The 19,608-nt window shown below is 29.6% G+C and overlaps 1 protein-coding gene across 2 annotated transcripts in view; it reads left to right on the top strand.

Annotated features, from left to right (window-relative positions):
- Positions 1 to 19,608, top strand: part of LOC111618911 (splicing factor U2AF 35 kDa subunit-like) — a 40,137-nt gene that overhangs the window by 2,491 nt on the left and 18,038 nt on the right. For both annotated transcript variants that reach the window (XM_023360539.1, XM_023360538.1), the window contains exons 2-3: positions 9,127 to 9,214; positions 13,114 to 13,180. In XM_023360539.1, the coding sequence (XP_023216307.1) occupies positions 9,127 to 9,214; positions 13,114 to 13,180 (155 nt within the window). The remainder of the gene's footprint in view (positions 1 to 9,126; positions 9,215 to 13,113; positions 13,181 to 19,608) is intronic.

Below are 19,608 nucleotides of genomic sequence, written 5' to 3'. Positions count from 1 at the left end.
CTCCCAACATTCAATAACCTTCCAATACTGGGATATTATAAACACATATAAAACACATACACCAGCATACTTCTAATTAATATATTTTTAGTAACGCTTTCATCTGTTATAAACAGATGAAAACGGAATTTATTTATAATAGTTAGTAAATGTTAGTAAATACATATTAATTGGAAGTATGCTGATGTAGGTGTTTTATGTGTTTAACTCCCTACATTGCATCATCATCGAAAATTTCAGTTTGTTGCATTGTGAAAACAAATACTTGTGAGAAAATTACGGTAATATCTCTTTGCAAATTATATAGCTCTATTTGCACAATGTTAATGGAAGAGTGCTTGATATCAATAAAAGAATATTTATAAGTGATTTTAAATTTAAACAAAGGCAATGTAGTTTATGGAAAGGCTGTATCTATCATATATCATAAATGTGCATATGAACAGCTGTAATATAGATTTTTCAATTAAATACAAATGTAATTTGATGTTTAGTTAAATCTCACTCCAGTGCATACTATTTGATTTTGCAAAATTATCTAATGTACCTTTCATGTAATTTCAGAAATAATGACAAGGAAAATATAAAATGTACCAATATCTCTCTTAAAAATTGAAGCATCAAAATTATGTAAAATTCTGTTACTGGAACAATTGATGTATAGTTACAAATTGTATTAATTGTATTAAATTTATTATATTATCCATATAGATAGCTAATATGAGATATCATACATGCGGTATGAAGGAATACAAATATGAGATGTAATCATAGATAAGATATTATGACTAATTAGTGATTTTCCCTCATATAATTAAAATTTTGGTCACAATTAATAAATAAAGGCAGTTTTAATTAATTAATATAATGGACATAAAACTGATGTTTCTTGAAATTTGTTGGCTATTACAAAACATTTATATGAGCACATACTACCTGCTCATATTGGCAATCCTTCTATAACCTTTGATAAGACATTTACACAGTGTTATATCAAATATGAGTTCCACTGTCAGAGTGCACCATTGAGAAGCAGTGAAGTGTTATATTTTTTTTGTGGTTGTGAAAATAAGTGATATTTATCACATGATGGTGACTCAGTATGGAGACATTGTTTAAATCAATACATGATTGGATACAGAGATTTAAGGACAACAGGCATATTGCCTTCAATGATAACTGACCAGGTCAACCAACACTGTCATGGTGGACACAATCAAAGTGCAAATTGATATGTGAATTAGGGAGTCCTAGAGATCCCAATTGGTGACATCTCTGCCAAATTTAACACAAGCCATTGCTCTGCATGTAAAATTGTCCACTGTAACTTTGGATACAGAGAAGTTTGCAGCAGGTAGGGTACCAAAGAACTAAGACCAGGTCACAATGTTGTATGCAGCTGTGGCTCATGTTTAACTTGGCCGAGATGTTATCAGTTGTGATTCTCCAGGACTCCCTAATTCATGTATCAGTTTGTACTTTGATTGTAGAGAGGTTGCGGCCGACGTTTTCATCGGGAAAACGTATATGTCGGATGTTCAGCACCACATTCCTGTAAGCCTAGAAGTTTGACAATGGAGTTTGGAACGTCAAGAATGATTTCACTGATGTTCCAAGTGCCATTGTCAAACTTCTAGGCTTACAGGAATGCGGCATTGAATGTCCGACATACATGTTTTCTTGATGAAAACATCGGCTGCAACCTCTCTTGTGTCTATCATGACAGTCGTTGATCAATGTTGATACTCATCACAGTTATTGTGCCTTCCCTCTTAAATCTCTAGATCCACCTGTATACCTTACACTACTTAAACAACTGTCTCCATACTGAACCACCATCCTGCAATAAATTTCACTCATTTTCATACCAAGAAGCAGTGCAGTGTCATTTTTTTGTGGTTTTCCAACCACAAAAAAATGAAACACTTCATTGCTTCTTGATAGTGCAAATCTGACAGTGGGGCTCTCTTTGATATGACTTGGTGCAAGTATCTGTATAGCAGGATTATCAATGTGAGCAGGTATATAACTGCTTTGTAATACTGTATCATCCAACAAATTTCAGGGAAACATTGGTAACATTGTCCATTATACTGAAATTGCTTTTAATTAATGACTTTCCCATCATGTATTTATGGCTTGGAAAAATAAGAGCCAATGTCACGGGTCATAATAAGAGCCAATGTCAATGTCATGGTTGTTTAGAAGAATAAGAGTCAATGTCATTGACATTGACTCTTATTCTTCTAAACAACAGATATGTACTATAGAATTGTGATTAGAGAATAATGAAAGTTTCAAAATATATTTTATATTCATAACTATGTAATAATGTAATAAAAATATATTAATGTAATATATTAATATATTACATGCCTAAATCTGATAGATGCTAGACACTTCAGGATCATTTGGATCGTTACTGTTGATCATACATATACAGTAGAGCATTGATTATCTAAATATCGATCAACTGAAAGCTTTCCAGTCGCTTTCAGTTGATCGATATTTAAATTTCCATTGGTGCTGTGGCACTGCAATCTTTGCAATCTTTGGCTATGTCTTGGGCTACTCCAATATTATTTTTGTTGGTGTGCGTGTTTTAGCTGGCAGCACTGGCATTACTATGATAGGGTACTTAAGGATGTGTCAGGATTTGAATGAATTTCAACATGGGATAGGTTAATATATTTTTTTGTACATAATTGGTTATCCAAAAAATTGATTTTCCGAACAACCCCAGTCCCCAATTGATTTGGATAATCAATGCTATACTGTAATAGAGGGGGTGCATGTGACATCACATGACTCCGCTCACATATACAGAGACTGCACAAAGAAGCGTGTGCCATATTGGTTGATGATTTCACGTTAACCTTGCTGATCACTTTATTATGTCAACGTGAAAGAAAGGAATTTTACCAGGCTTTGCAGCTGATTTGAAAGGTAATGATTTGATAAAATATAAAGAGAGAACTTATTTTGACTATTTTATTATTATATACGAAATGAAACAAATGGATTTTTCATCCAATGATTTAACCATGTGGCCAACTGTAGAACATAGAGAGACAGTAAATTATTTGGTTTTAACAACTAACACTGTCACACCGGAACAGATGAAGGCATACAAATCACTTGATGTTCATAATTATTTGACAAGTGGATTTATTCATCGTAATATTTTATCGAGAGCTGTTCGTAATAATATAATTTCGCTTGTAGGAAAGGTACATATCTTCATGTGATACTTTCCATTACTCATAACATATTGACTGCGTTAATATAAAGATATAAACTCCTCATTAGCCAATTCCAGAATCTATTAGTATTGAATTGTTATTTATGTTATGATGGTGTTGATAGATATTTGTGTTTATACTGTATGGGTGTATGTAGGCTGCTGATGAGTTTTTGTGCCCGAAATACATTCTACTAAAAATTTGATTGTGGTTAATTAAAGGCTAATTTTTGTAAAAATTTAGTCTATTTTGCTTCAGTCAGTCCCTGATGTGATAAGCCCTCCAATTTATTATAGCCATATTTATTAGACTAATTAATTTAATCTTAATAATAGGTTGTTAGAGACTTGCGCGACACCGAAACCTTAGTGACAGAAGAAAAAAATTTAATGGTAATTATAAATACAACTTAACTTAAAAGTGACTAAATATAAAATTACATTCATCTTTATATTAATGCAGTTAATTTGTTATGAGTAATGGAAAGTCTCACATGAAGATACGTATCTTTCCTACAAGCAAAATTAAATCATTACGAACGGCTCTTGATAAAATATCACAATGAATAAATCCGCTTGTCAAATAATTATGAGCATCAAGTGATTTGTATGTCTTCATCTATTTTGGTGTGACAGCATTAGTTGTTAAAACCAAATGATTTACTGTGTGTCTATGTTCTATAGTTGGCCACGTGGTTAAATCATTGGATGAAAAATCCATTTATTTCATTTCATGTGGATCCCATCTGATAAAATATAAAGAGAAAACTTATTTTATGAAATCATTACCTTTCAAATCAGTGCAAAGCCTGGTAAAATTCCTTTCTTTCACATTGACATAATAAAGTGATCAAGCAAGGTAACGTGAAATCAGCAACCAATATGGCGGACGATTGTTTTGTTGTGCGGAGCGATGTCATTATATCACGTGACTGCACCCCCTCTATATGTGAAGAATTGTTATAAACAATGACATGCAATGAAATGAAACTGAATGCATTCTTAACTACAGATTTAAATATGATTAAAGTGATATCTATTTTCATTGCATTGCATATATGATATCTATTTTCATTGCATTGCAAATTGCAAGAGATGAGTTATGAAGTGTAAGTTGAGCATGTGGGATTAATTAAAAAAGCAAGTGATATTTCTAAAAAGAAAAACATGATAATTTATTAACATTTTTTAATAAAAAGTAAAATACATCTGGATACGAGTCCAATTTTGCTTGCCATGTCAAATCACCAGGAACAACTATTTCCATTTGCAGAAACAACCTTTCTTTAGAGGCTATGCCTCTGCACAAATATGCAAAACAGTTTAAAATATCCTCAGGTGACAATCCCAACACAATTAAAAATATAATATTTCTTTGTAGAAAAGGGCTGGCAGAATTACAATTTAATAAAAAGTAAAATACATCTGGATACGAGTCCAATTTTTCTGCCAGAGTATCCAACCCCCAAAAAAAATTTGTAGGGCTGGATACTTTGGCCAAGTTTAAGCATCTTGTCAACTGGGTCAAAGGAATGTTTTTCACAATCCACCTTGTATCATAATCAGGGCTGTGGAGTTGGAGTCGGAGTCGTGGAGTTTTGATGTTTTAGTCGGAGTCGGATGGTAAGGAAAAGTCGGAGTTGGAGTCGGTAGATTTTTACGCGACTCCACAGCCCTGATCATAATGATCATGATAATGTAAAACAATGAGGAGTAAGTACATACTACCATTAATATTGTATGATTTCACAGATAAGCATTTAATTCTAGTGATGTAATGATTAATTAATAGAGACTGATGGATACTGTGTGTGTTTGATAAGCTCCCAAAAGTATGCATGATGTAGTGAATGAGCCATTCCATTGTGCATTGTAGGTAGGTTAGATGGTTAGTGGTTAAACTGATTTAAATATTCAGTTAAGCAAGTGACAAAAAAGGACTGGTACATTAGCAAGAACATCAAAGAGTATAATAAAGAGAATTTGTAATTAAATTATTGTGCTAAAAGACACTTGAATTTATTTAACATTTCTGTATATTTTTAACCGTATTATACAAACAAGTTTAATTAACAGGTTTTTTTAATCTTGTTCACGTCTATTACCTCAAATGCATAGTGGAATGGGTCTGTATCTGCTTGAAATTCATATGCCTATTATGTTACCACAGCTCAAGTTATTTATTGCACATGTACTGTACAGTAAAGGTTGTTTTATTATATCATAGTTTTTCCTAGAAAACTTAACCTGTAATCTGAATGACTTTATTATGGACATTAATTTTTCTGAATTCTTTCTTGTAACATTTTCTGAGAAGTAGAACACCAGAAATCATATGTTCAAAGAATGTCTCTATGTAGAGTTAGAGAAGACAAATATCATGCTTAATGCTTGTATATGTAATTCTGAACTGGACAGGTTTTTCACTTGAAGTCATTTTTCAAAATACAACCATAGTCTATTATCCAAATCTAATGTGTTCCTAAAAATAATTTGGCTATCTGGAGATTTTTTTCTGTTATCACATATAAAAAAACTTTCAACTTGTTCCCAGTTCATCTGAATAATTAATTACTCCATGTTATACTAACACAATGCAGAATACTTACTTGATTTTAGCATATTAAACACAACAACCTTGAACTGTCTTACTAACAAACAATAAGGTCATTAAAGGATTGTTTGTAAGCAGTAACACTAGGAATAAGTTTGTGCATATAGTATGCATTATTAGGAATTTAATGCAAACTGTTTTCTCTAATATACAGTAGATACAAAGAAAATGTTTAATAATACTATACATTTTATATTAAAATATTACTGTATAAAAGCAAAACAATGACAATAAACAAACAAGATAAATCTACTGTTATGAACTGCTAAGGTTGTAAAATTGCATAAAATTTTGCAATAAAAATGCATAACTATTAGAACACAAAAAACCCAGATATTGCAAATGCAGTTTGACTCCTACTTCCCACTTCAAAATAAACAATGAACTGTTTTAGTTAACAAATTATGAAGAATATTCAAATGAATGACTTTTTTTATTTTCATTTGACAAAAGTTTTTTTATTTTCATTTGCATTATCATTAGGAACACTTATTTGGTGAGGTGAAAATATAGGAAACCATTCATTTGGATATTCTTCATACTTTGTTAACTTAATGCTTTTTGTTTGTAATTTATAAACAATAAACAAAATTTAGATTTCTAGAATTTTATATATGTTTTTTTATTTATCTCTCCGATTTTGTTAATATGTCATAACTTAAAAAGCTGGAAATACTTACCATAAATGACAACATACCTTTTGTATATTTTTAGCAATGATTTAATTGTTAATGTGATTCTACTAGCCTCTGTATATTTATAAAATTTATTTTATTTAACCGGGAAAGATATTATATCTGAATTTTAAGATTAAATAGTTTGCTGAAAAAACTCTCATATGAGATAACCATTGTCTGTTGGCATTAAATTATTTTTATTACTTACATCATCATTGCAAGCACTTTCAACATTTTATAAATGCCATCATTAGGCAAAGAAAATAATGTAATTTAGGAATGTTAGAAAAAAATTTAAATACAAACATTAACTATTTGAATTGGAATTTAAATACAAAATTTTTGAAAAGAGCAAAGTTACATTTAAAACAAACCTAGGCACAAGAATAGCATGCACAAAGAAAGATATCTTTCCATATGCATGCTGTTCTTGTGCCTATGTACTGTTGAACATGAGTCTTGTTCTACTTTGCAAGACAAGACTTGTATAAAGTAAGATGAAACCAGTATTATTATTATTCAAATTAACTTTCCTATAAAAGCTTGAGTATATGAAAGGATCAAGATTTTTAAACACAAAAAGACAGAGGAAATTCATTAACTGCAGGGATGTGAAATCTTTGGAAATGCTTAGAAATTTGTGGTTACTAACATCAATTTACTATTTAGTGTAAAAAGTTTTTTTATTTATTTTTAATTTTACAATAATTTTTAATATTCAAAAGCATCACACTCTTTTCTGTACATTGAAAGTACAGTAGAGCGTTGTTTATCTGAAATCCGATCAACTGAAATGTCAGTTAACCAAAAGCATTCTAGTTGGCAAATTTAAATTTTTGCTAGTGCTGTGGCGATGCAATATTTGGCTATGTCTTGGGCTATTCCAATATTATTTTTGTTGGTGTGCGTGTTGTAGCTGGCATCACTGTCACGACCATATTGTATTGTTAAAAATTATTTCTTTATTCTGCAGAAACAAAATAAACATATTGAAAAATATAAAAACAAAAAAAAATTGTATTTTGGAAATTAATCTAGTATCAAAAACGTTCTGATTCATACACGTCGAAATGGTACTTAAGGACACGCCAGTATTTGAATGTGGCTTTTTTCCCATTGTGAGCTATATTCTAGGACCTTGCATCATGAGTGGTGTATTTTGCTTCATCTCGTCTGAGAATATGGCCCAAGTGGCTCCAGATAAACCCAAGAAAAAGAAAGAGTTTTGCTTGTTTTGTGTGGTGTTTTTCTGAGGACTGTGTGTCGGGACGTGTGTCATGCTGAATCGGAACGTTTTTGATACTAGATTAACTTCTGAATTACAGTCGACCCCCTATAAGATATAGATACGTTCCAATTTATTAGGAATCCGATTTCTTACAAGTCGTTCCAATCACAGCCCGACACGTGTCAAGTTTACGGACTACAGCTGATTGAAAGGTTTTCTTCCATAAAATTAATCAATTCTACACTAATCCGACTCAACATTTCCAAAATACGTATATTTTTTCGTAGTTTTATAGGAATCGTAATTATAGGGACCGTAATTATAGGGGGGTCGACTGTATAACTTTTTTTGTTTTTATATTTTTCAATATATAGGCTTAACATCAATGAAAATTTGACATGAAGCAACACACAACAGAGAAAAATTTCAACATAAATAGGTTAATATATATTTTCGTACATAATTGGTTATCTGAAAAATAAGTTATCCGAACAACTCCAGTCCCCAATTGATGCGGATAAACAATGCTCTACGATAATTGGTTTATATATTCTGTTTGCCAAACGTTTGTATTTTGTTGATTTCTGTTTAAGTTGGATCTGAATCCTGATGATGGCTAGTAAAGCTAACCAAAAATGTTAGCCTATTTAGGAATTTTTCCACATAAAGCTGTTCCCTATTTTATCATACTATGATTTCTGACTTAATATTCAATACTTACATATTTTATGTTTTATTTATTACATAAAATGTATCAATAGATCAAAATGTTTTTGGCTTACATCTCTGACACAAGTTAGCCAGCAGCAGCAACACTTCACAAGTTAACTTGTGAGGTGTTGCTGCTGCTGGCTAACTTGTGAAATGTTGTTGCTGAAAAAGGTATTGATGGTGTGATTTCTTATATGTAAGTTCCAGCATAAGTATTAGAAAAACTATAACAAAACAGAAATGATGCAAAACCATGAATTTTAGAAAAGAAAACACATCTTTTGAGCAAGAGAGTTTAATTTTACACTCATTGATGAAAAGTTATGCAGTAAAGGAGAAGGTGGAATAAAATAAAATGTTACTAGTACCCAAATTGTGATCCACCATTTTGAGTGAATTAAGAGAGTTTGATCTTAGACAGGTTTGACGGCACATTAAAATTGTTTTATTCTCTATGGTAATGGGAAGAAACTAAGATGAATGACTGTAAGATAACAATTAGCATTACAACATTAAAAACTAATGGTTTATCATGCCATTCAAATTAGTTATCTATGGTATCGATTAAATTATAATTTCTTAAGGCTTACAGTTTATAAAAAATAGTTGAAAAGAGAAATTGAATATTAAGTTGTTACCTTTTGTTATCTTTCAGAGTTAATTGTTCTTTCTATTTTAAAATTGGAGCATGTCGACATGGAGACAGATGTTCACGTATTCACAATAAACCTACTTTTAGCCAGGTAAGATGTTAGATAAAGCATTATTGAAATTATTGTGGTTTAGAAATTTTGAATTTTTAAAATATTAATTAACACTTTTATTTTTTAGTGATATTTTATAAAATTTTATATTAAATATTTCTTAAAAATAAGAAATGATGATATATTTTTTATAAATATTTATTATCATTAATTCTTAATAAAAAATAAACACTTTTTTTCAATTTCAATATGTCTATGAACAATACAGTATTACTTCATACATAAAATTTTACTTTCATTACTGTTATATATAACAGAGAGAAAGCATGGTGATTGGTCAAAAAATAACCCTCCAAGATTTTTATATTTTTGTTCTCAGATGTTGAAACATTTAAAAATGCAAAAAAGTTCACGTTGTTTTGTTTTGAAGCTGAATAACTCTCATGTTTTTTGTCAAAAATTTCTGAAATTTTGCAGGGAGGTTTTTTATTAGGGACATGAATGCTGTTAAATTTTGGTGGTTAAAGGTTGAGGGGGGTGGGGAGATAAAACGGTTCATGCTTTATATATCTAGTAGGGTTGGACTTAATGAAGATTTTAGTCATTAACATTTACAACTTTTTTATAGAACTCAACTCTACCTTCAAAATTAAGCTTTTGCCATTTTATAATAATTAATAATATAAAAAGTTTTTAAATAAAATGTCATAACAGATGGTGCCACACACAATTTTAGCTTTTTTTCCAGGAAAGTTATGTAATTTGTTGCCAGATTTTTTGATAATTGAAACTTTAGTTGTTAATAGTTATGTAGGTTTATAGGTATCTGTTTTCAAACTTATAGCCTTATAGCTATTTCTTATTATCAACCATACTGAGCATGAAAGTTGTATATGTAGTAAATAGGTTCCACATTAGACTAAATCTTTCCTTCAGAATGTTCTAACTTTAAAATTAATTTAATTCTAATTATTGAAGCATAATGAGAGAAGCAAGCAAGCTTCCTCGACAGCAATTTCATATTGACAGATCACTGAAACATGTTTTGCAAATTAGTGGCTTGACTGATTTGAATGAAATTTTGCACATTAATGGAAACAATAGAATGGTGTGTTATGTTGGAGGTTTTATTTTAAAATTTAGCCAAAAATGGGTGATTTTGGGAAGCCAAAGGTCATACCAACGTTAGGTTAATGGAAACATTTTGCATTCTAGAAATATAAACAAGTACACGAGTATGCACTATCTGACTTTTGAAATATGGCAAAGCCCTTGCCAATTTTGTTTTTTTTTAATACTGATCTTTATTCATTTTTAATCAAAAATTGACCATATATATCATAATGTATTATCCCTTGCATAAAAAACTTTTTAAGGTGTAATATGTTAAAGGATTACCTTACGCAATGTTTATTATGTTTTATAATGAAGGTTAGAAAGTTTTAGAACAAAGGGAAGAATTCACTGCTTATCCAGAGTGAAAATTCACTTTAATTTAGTGTTTGCTAATGATCTAATGCAAATTTGGAAGATGTTATTAGGCTTCATTCAGGGACAAAGTTCTCATAGTTAAATTTATCAAGAGATGGCAGCTTAACTGCTTACCTCTAGCCAAATTGATTTGTGTCTAATTAGATATTAGCCTGAATAGATAATTTATCAGATTATTTGGAAAGATAAAAGTCATGACTTCTGTCACATATAGTCACTTTCATTATTATGATAGAAGTACAGGTAACCCTGTATAACACGGCACTGCTATAGCACGGATTCACATATCACGGTTTGAGAATTGGGAACATCCCCGTATAACACGGTGCTTTTATAGCACAGGTTCATTCTAACATGGTTCAGGAATTGGGTAAAACCCTCGTACAACATGAAATGTAATAAAGGGTGCGTTCTTTTATATTTCCATGTAACTCCGCGCAAGCATTCTAATTGTTTTTGTGGCTTCTTTGAATGCTATTTCAACAAATAATCCATTTAATGGTTAAATTTTACAATTGGGACCCTTATTTTGCTTCTGAAAGCTCATTTTAGAATTATAGATTCCTCCATCACGATACTATCGATAGTGCGGTCACCGCCATCTTTTCTTCACCGTCATTCCTAAATGCTTAAAAAAGCAGCGCACTTCCATTGCAGAGCTACCACTATTAACAAACGCATGCAAAAACTGTTACCAGTTGATGATGCTCATGCTGAGATCATCATATAAGATGAATAATCCTTTGGTAAAATATTTACTTAAGTAATAAATGAGTGTTTTACCTATGAAAAAAATGAATAATAAATCTGATTTAAATAAGGATTTAACAGCATGTTTTTTAATTTTCAGAACCTAACCCCTCTTTTTGTGTTTAAAGATTATATTTGTGGAATGCTTGTTAGAAAATTTTGAATGCAAAATGAACCTGAAAATTTATTTCTTGCATTTCTATTTAGAGCATTTTCTTGATAACTTAGCTGTAGTAAGTGAAGAATACAACAAAGAAGTTTATCATAAGATAAAAGAAATGGAACAGACACAGCAATACTGGAATATATACAGTCGATTCTGTTTACTTGGGCCACCAGTTAATCGGGACAGCTGCTTTATTGGTCCAAATCCCAAACAACAGAAACCAAACTAATAAATTAATGCATAATTTAATTGCTTAATTGGGACAGTAGCAGAAAAGGAATTTAGCAAGTTTTGATATATATTTTAGGGATCTTCCAAAAATATGTAGACACTACATACACTAATGTCGTGTAGGCCTAATGATTGGCAAAGACAAAGCGATTTTGTCTTTCGATCAGGCAGTTCAGTTTTTCTGAAGGGGATCACCTTAGCAGGATGTATCACATGGGGATCTCGTCTTAGATGGACCTGAATGTGAGCTACTGATCCTGTTCTGGGTGGACCAGATGATCCCTTTAAAAGTGAAGGGACAAAGATCCCTGGACAATTTTTTAAGGTTTCTCAACTGGTTGGAAGACAGCTAGAGTTTTCTTGGAAGGTATTGTGTGCATAATTACGTCTAGATTCGAACAGCAGCCATCCGATCATTGGGACCAGCATCTGGAGCTGGCGGATTCTATGGACACTCATGCTGAAGTGGCCCTATCTCCAAGTAAAGAGACCTTTGCTTTAAGGAAGACCATAAGGTAACTTTTGGATGAACCCTTTCCTTTCTCTCTTTTTAGTTAGAACATGTTCTAACTAATAAGGAAGAAGGAGAAAGGAAAAATCATTCGATCAGAAACGAATTGAATGGTCAACCCTTGTGTACATCACTACTAATACTGTATTTGGCAACACTAGGATGATGCGAATCAGTTATCTATCATCGTGAGTCTGGCAAATTTATAGTACAAATATTTTCAGTATTTTGGTTTAATAAAGCATTAAAATAGGTACCTAATTATTATTTTTACCTACTTATTTATTTATTTACCTACATATTACATATTTTATTTTAGAATTTATTATTAGTTTGTTTAATTGGGACAGCTGCTTAATTGGGTCAAAATGGATTAGTCCCATGTCCTAATTAAGCAGAATCGACTGTATTATGATTGATTACTATTAGTGCATTAAGAGAAGGATGAGAAAAAAATATACAGGAAGAATCCATAAAGCAATATTCAAAATCTATAAAACTTCCAACCTGTTAAAAATATTTTTTTATTTTATTTATTATTATATTTTTTAAAGATAACTGATCTATGGATTAGTATGCTGTTGAATTTTTTAATATGAATATTGTTTTTTGCTATTAATTGATGTTTGTAAAAAAATTTGTAGTAGCAACCAGTTAATGATTTAAGTTAATAATAATTTAATAAAAAAGTAAATTATAATCAAATTTATAAATAAATAATTTTATTTGTTATTAATTATAAAACACTTATTTTATATGTACTGAAAAATTTAATCTTTGATTATTTAGACTGTTCTGTTGCAAAATCTCTATCATAATCCTCAGAATTCAGCTCAGTCAGCAGATGGATCGCATTGTAAGTTTTTTTTCTTTATTACAAATATTCCAATAATTTAATACATATCAAATTTAGTAGTGTTAGATGTTATTATTACAGTATATTATTATATAATAGATATAAATGGGGCTGAATCTATTTTGGATAATCAAAAACTTAGATAATATGGAAAAGATGGAACATAAAAAAATGAAGGTAAACTCAGTCTTGTTTTAGGATTGTTCTAGAGTTTTATGTGAACAGTAAAAATTTATTAACTCAGATTTTGCTCCCAGATAGGTTCAGTTTATCATGCAAACTTAAATTTTGCTTATTGAGTTACACTATTTAAATATGAATTACATGATTGATTTACAATATTTAAAGAGAATCACCTTTCACATTTTATGTCTATATAAAAAATTGATACTAAATTACATCTATACTAATATTAATTAATATTAATTATAAAGAGGTAATGTTTGTAAGTTTGTGTGTAGGGGTAATCTCTGAAACTACTCATCCGATTTCAAAAATTTTTTCACCAATATTTAGAATGGAACTTCAGGGTGGACATAGGCTGTATATTATTCCATTAAACATTCATATAAATTAAAAGATATCCTCTAGGATTAAGGCTTTTATGTCCAACAGGTGGTGCTACGAGTACGACAACCTAAGTTTGCTTTTCTGTGAGGATGAACTAAAGCAGATCATCTTCTGTCTATCTATCTATATAAATAAAAATGTAATGTTTGTTTGTTCCTACTGATTCCTTTGAAATTTTGACACAACGCTGCATTTGCATACGCATGTGTTTTTATATAATATACATGTCGAAATTCCCCCCATTGGGGGGATGGACAGGATTAAGGCTTACCATAAGGAACTCTGCTTCTATTATACTATTTTAGATGCAGTTTTTTGCGTTTTTGATTGCGTTTTAATAGGGTATGTCAAGAGAATGTACACTAAGAAGGGATTTTTCAAAAAAATCCCCCTCCTGCATGGGGGAAGTGTTATACATTTATAATAGATACATTTTGAGCCACAACAACGCGTGGCGGGGTCTGCTTTTTATATATAAAAGATTTACATTGTTCTTTTATTAAAGAACAGTATCATTGTATAATTATATGAACATTTTAATTTTTTCTTACTTAAATCTTAAGTAAGACTACAGTTAAACAAATTAATTATCAAGATTATTAATTAAATGGTCTAGTAAATGTTGAATTATTGACGAATTATTGACTAATCTCTTCAGCTACTGAATTGTTTAGTGAAACCTGAAGGTAGGATAATCAGGGATTATAAATATGCATTTTATAGTGGTTATTTTTTTTATTGAATATAAAACATAACTTAATTTACTAACTACCATTCAACTGTTTTTAGTTGAATGGATTAAATATTTTTTTTTTTTTGTAGCTTTAATTCCGTACATTCCAAATACCCAAATTAATTTTTGTCTTCAAATGCTAATTCTGCTCATCAGGTTTTTTGACAATTTGTTAAACTATGGTCTTGTTGTGTCACTTCGTTTAGAAAGTTTAAATATTGTTCTTTAAAGTTGAGAAAAATAAACTACATTTGTATTTTTTCTGTAAAGCATGTGATATAGTTTATTTTTAAGCGTACTGAAAAATAAATACATATACAAACATCTCTAAACCTGATACATGTATAATAGGACAAACAACTACCGGATAACATCGGGCTACTTTTCTGTGATTATATTTAATTAATTTCTAAATAATTTGTCACTAGAGGGAGGTGTTNACTACGGCTGATTGAAAGGTTTTCTTCCATAAAATTAATCGATTCTACACTAATCCGACTCAACATTTCCAAAATACGTATATTTTTTCGTAGTTTTATAGGAATCGTAATTATAGGGACCGTAATTATAGGGGGGTCGACTGTATAACTTTTTTTGTTTTTATATTTTTCAATATATAGGCTTAACATCAATGAAAATTTGACATGAAGCAACACACAACAGAGAAAAATTTCAACATAAATAGGTTAATATATATTTTCGTACATAATTGGTTATCTGAAAAATAAGTTATCCGAACAACTCCAGTCCCCAATTGATGCGGATAAACAATGCTCTACGATAATTGGTTTATATATTCTGTTTGCCAAACGTTTGTATTTTGTTGATTTCTGTTTAAGTTGGATCTGAATCCTGATGATGGCTAGTAAAGCTAACCAAAAATGTTAGCCTATTTAGGAATTTTTCCACATAAAGCTGTTCCCTATTTTATCATACTATGATTTCTGACTTAATATTCAATACTTACATATTTTATGTTTTATTTATTACATAAAATGTATCAATAGATCAAAATGTTTTTGGCTTACATCTCTGACACAAGTTAGCCAGCAGCAGCAACACTTCACAAGTTAACTTGTGAGGTGTTGCTGCTGCTGGCTAACTTGTGAAATGTTGTTGCTGAAAAAGGTATTGATGGTGTGATTTCTTATATGTAAGTTCCAGCATAAGTATTAGAAAAACTATAACAAAACAGAAATGATGCAAAACCATGAATTTTAGAAAAGAAAACACATCTTTTGAGCAAGAGAGTTTAATTTTACACTCATTGATGAAAAGTTATGCAGTAAAGGAGAAGGTGGAATAAAATAAAATGTTACTAGTACCCAAATTGTGATCCACCATTTTGAGTGAATTAAGAGAGTTTGATCTTAGACAGGTTTGACGGCACATTAAAATTGTTTTATTCTCTATGGTAATGGGAAGAAACTAAGATGAATGACTGTAAGATAACAATTAGCATTACAACATTAAAAACTAATGGTTTATCATGCCATTCAAATTAGTTATCTATGGTATCGATTAAATTATAATTTCTTAAGGCTTACAGTTTATAAAAAATAGTTGAAAAGAGAAATTGAATATTAAGTTGTTACCTTTTGTTATCTTTCAGAGTTAATTGTTCTTTCTATTTTAAAATTGGAGCATGTCGACATGGAGACAGATGTTCACGTATTCACAATAAACCTACTTTTAGCCAGGTAAGATGTTAGATAAAGCATTATTGAAATTATTGTGGTTTAGAAATTTTGAATTTTTAAAATATTAATTAACACTTTTATTTTTTAGTACTTCATACGAAGTCTATAATGTTAATATGATTGGCTACTTAAAAAAAAAAGGCACCGCCTACTTAATGGATAAAAATTATTTCAACAAATAAACTAATTGATCAATTTCAATAACCAATCAACACTCTAGTTGATTAATAATTGAAAATTTAGTTATTATCTCTACCTCTGATTGGTTATTTTTAAAAATAATCATATTCATGGAATTTATCGATTAAATTATTAATTTTTTCTGGTGCTTTTCGTGAAATTCGTTAATTTCTAAGAATATTTTATTTTTTAATTTAATTTTTGAGTTAATTAAATGTATTTTTATCAAATTATTTCAAACATGTGAAGACGGGAATATTTAAAAAAAATGGCCGTTCTTTGAAGGTTATTTTGTATTCATTTAAGAAAGAAACGTTACTGAAATTGGAGGTTCGACTGTATTAAAATAAAGATTAAATATAGGACATTCGGCATTTAGTGGTGTAATTTATCGTTTTTAAAGGCAACGAAAGTAAATTAACAACTGATTATAAAAAAATAGCATATATTAAAATTAAAAGTGATTTTTAACTATAAATTTGGAGACGAAAACTCGAAGAAAACTTAAATTTAACTAATTAAAACTTCTCTATTTTGTGTTTGATATTTAAAACTTTTAAATTTCCAAATCTAAAGATGCTTTTTTAAGCAAAAATCTATTAAATTCTATTTATTTTTCGTCTCAAATTCTTTCTTGTATAAAATAAAGGAACTTTTCGAGTTATCGCNCAGTAAAAATTTATTAACTCAGATTTTGCTCCCAGATAGGTTCAGTTTATCATGCAAACTTAAATTTTGCTTATTGAGTTACACTATTTAAATATGAATTACATGATTGATTTACAATATTTAAAGAGAATCACCTTTCACATTTTATGTCTATATAAAAAATTGATACTAAATTACATCTATACTAATATTAATTAATATTAATTATAAAGAGGTAATGTTTGTAAGTTTGTGTGTAGGGGTAATCTCTGAAACTACTCATCCGATTTCAAAAATTTTTTCACCAATATTTAGAATGGAACTTCAGGGTGGACATAGGCTGTATATTATTCCATTAAACATTCATATAAATTAAAAGATATCCTCTAGGATTAAGGCTTTTATGTCCAACAGGTGGTGCTACGAGTACGACAACCTAAGTTTGCTTTTCTGTGAGGATGAACTAAAGCAGATCATCTTCTGTCTATCTATCTATATAAATAAAAATGTAATGTTTGTTTGTTCCTACTGATTCCTTTGAAATTTTGACACAACGCTGCATTTGCATACGCATGTGTTTTTATATAATATACATGTCGAAATTCCCCCCATTGGGGGGATGGACAGGATTAAGGCTTACCATAAGGAACTCTGCTTCTATTATACTATTTTAGATGCAGTTTTTTGCGTTTTTGATTGCGTTTTAATAGGGTATGTCAAGAGAATGTACACTAAGAAGGGATTTTTCAAAAAAATCCCCCTCCTGCATGGGGGAAGTGTTATACATTTATAATAGATACATTTTGAGCCACAACAACGCGTGGCGGGGTCTGCTTTTTATATATAAAAGATTTACATTGTTCTTTTATTAAAGAACAGTATCATTGTATAATTATATGAACATTTTAATTTTTTCTTACTTAAATCTTAAGTAAGACTACAGTTAAACAAATTAATTATCAAGATTATTAATTAAATGGTCTAGTAAATGTTGAATTATTGACGAATTATTGACTAATCTCTTCAGCTACTGAATTGTTTAGTGAAACCTGAAGGTAGGATAATCAGGGATTATAAATATGCATTTTATAGTGGTTATTTTTTTTATTGAATATAAAACATAACTTAATTTACTAACTACCATTCAACTGTTTTTAGTTGAATGGATTAAATATTTTTTTTTTTTTGTAGCTTTAATTCCGTACATTCCAAATACCCAAATTAATTTTTGTCTTCAAATGCTAATTCTGCTCATCAGGTTTTTTGACAATTTGTTAAACTATGGTCTTGTTGTGTCACTTCGTTTAGAAAGTTTAAATATTGTTCTTTAAAGTTGAGAAAAATAAACTACATTTGTATTTTTTCTGTAAAGCATGTGATATAGTTTATTTTTAAGCGTACTGAAAAATAAATACATATACAAACATCTCTAAACCTGATACATGTATAATAGGACAAACAACTACCGGATAACATCGGGCTACTTTTCTGTGATTATATTTAATTAATTTATTAAATATAATTGCAGAAAGTAGTTCTATTGTTATCCGGTAGTTGTTTGGCTTATTTCTGAAAAATAAAAAAGTATTAATAGTATGATTAATGTGTTAAATTTGTGTGCATTCTGTTCTTATTGTAAAATGTTGCTTTCTTCTTAACAAGTAGAATTTTATATATAATAATTTGCAAAAACATTTTTGGGTTTTTTATTTAACCTGTTCGATGTTGAAATTTTTATTTGTTGCCTGTGACACCACGTTGAATTTTCGTCGATGTTAAGTTTAAAATATATATTTTTTTAAAATAATAATCGTGTTTACTGTATCGTAAAAAATTATTTTTTTATGTTTCACAAACAAAATAAATATATTGAATAATATAGAAACAAAAATAATTATATTTTAAAAGTTTGTTTTCATATAAAAATTGTGATGCATGGCGACATCTAGTATCAAAAATGTTCTGATGTAAACACGAAAATATTTGGGATCACCCATGCAGGTCAATGAGGTCAACATGAATATTTTTGGGAACAACGTAGCTGTCCTACGTTGTGGCAGGTTAATTAGAACAACAAAAATTCCTAAAAAGCAGTTTTTTATTCACCTAACTCTTCAATAAATTAAAATATATTCTGAAGAAAACATAATTTGTTAAATAATAGAAAAATGGCAATGGGTAAAGTCAAATGAGTTAAATTAATTATTAATAAGACTAAATAATATGATACTTTCACTAACAAAATTCATGAAGGAAAGAATTAGTTTATGTCATGAAGAAAATAGTGTCTGGAGAAATTGATAATTTTAAATTCACTCATATATATGAATTGTGAGTTAAAAAGGGAAATGACACAAATAATTAGTTATATGAAGCAATATGAGGAAAACATATCAGATACCAATGCCCTAGTAACATTCACAACTTTAGCTCTTAGACATTATTAGCCATTTTGTTCACATTAGGTTAAATATGCAAAGTATTTAAAATAGCTTTATTTATTTAAACATTAATAAACTTTGCTTAAAAATGAATGTAAAATGTGATTCTCTTTGCTAAACTGTACTGTATAAAATAGTACTAAATAAATACTTAGT

Source organism: Centruroides sculpturatus, unplaced genomic scaffold, assembly GCF_000671375.1.
Source record: "Centruroides sculpturatus isolate CEXI.00-Female unplaced genomic scaffold, Cexi_2.0 scaffold58, whole genome shotgun sequence".
NCBI classification, from domain to species: Eukaryota; Metazoa; Arthropoda; class Arachnida; order Scorpiones; family Buthidae; genus Centruroides; species Centruroides sculpturatus.
The sequence above is the reverse complement of the archived record's forward strand: the minus strand, read 5'-3'. Positions and strand labels throughout refer to the sequence as shown.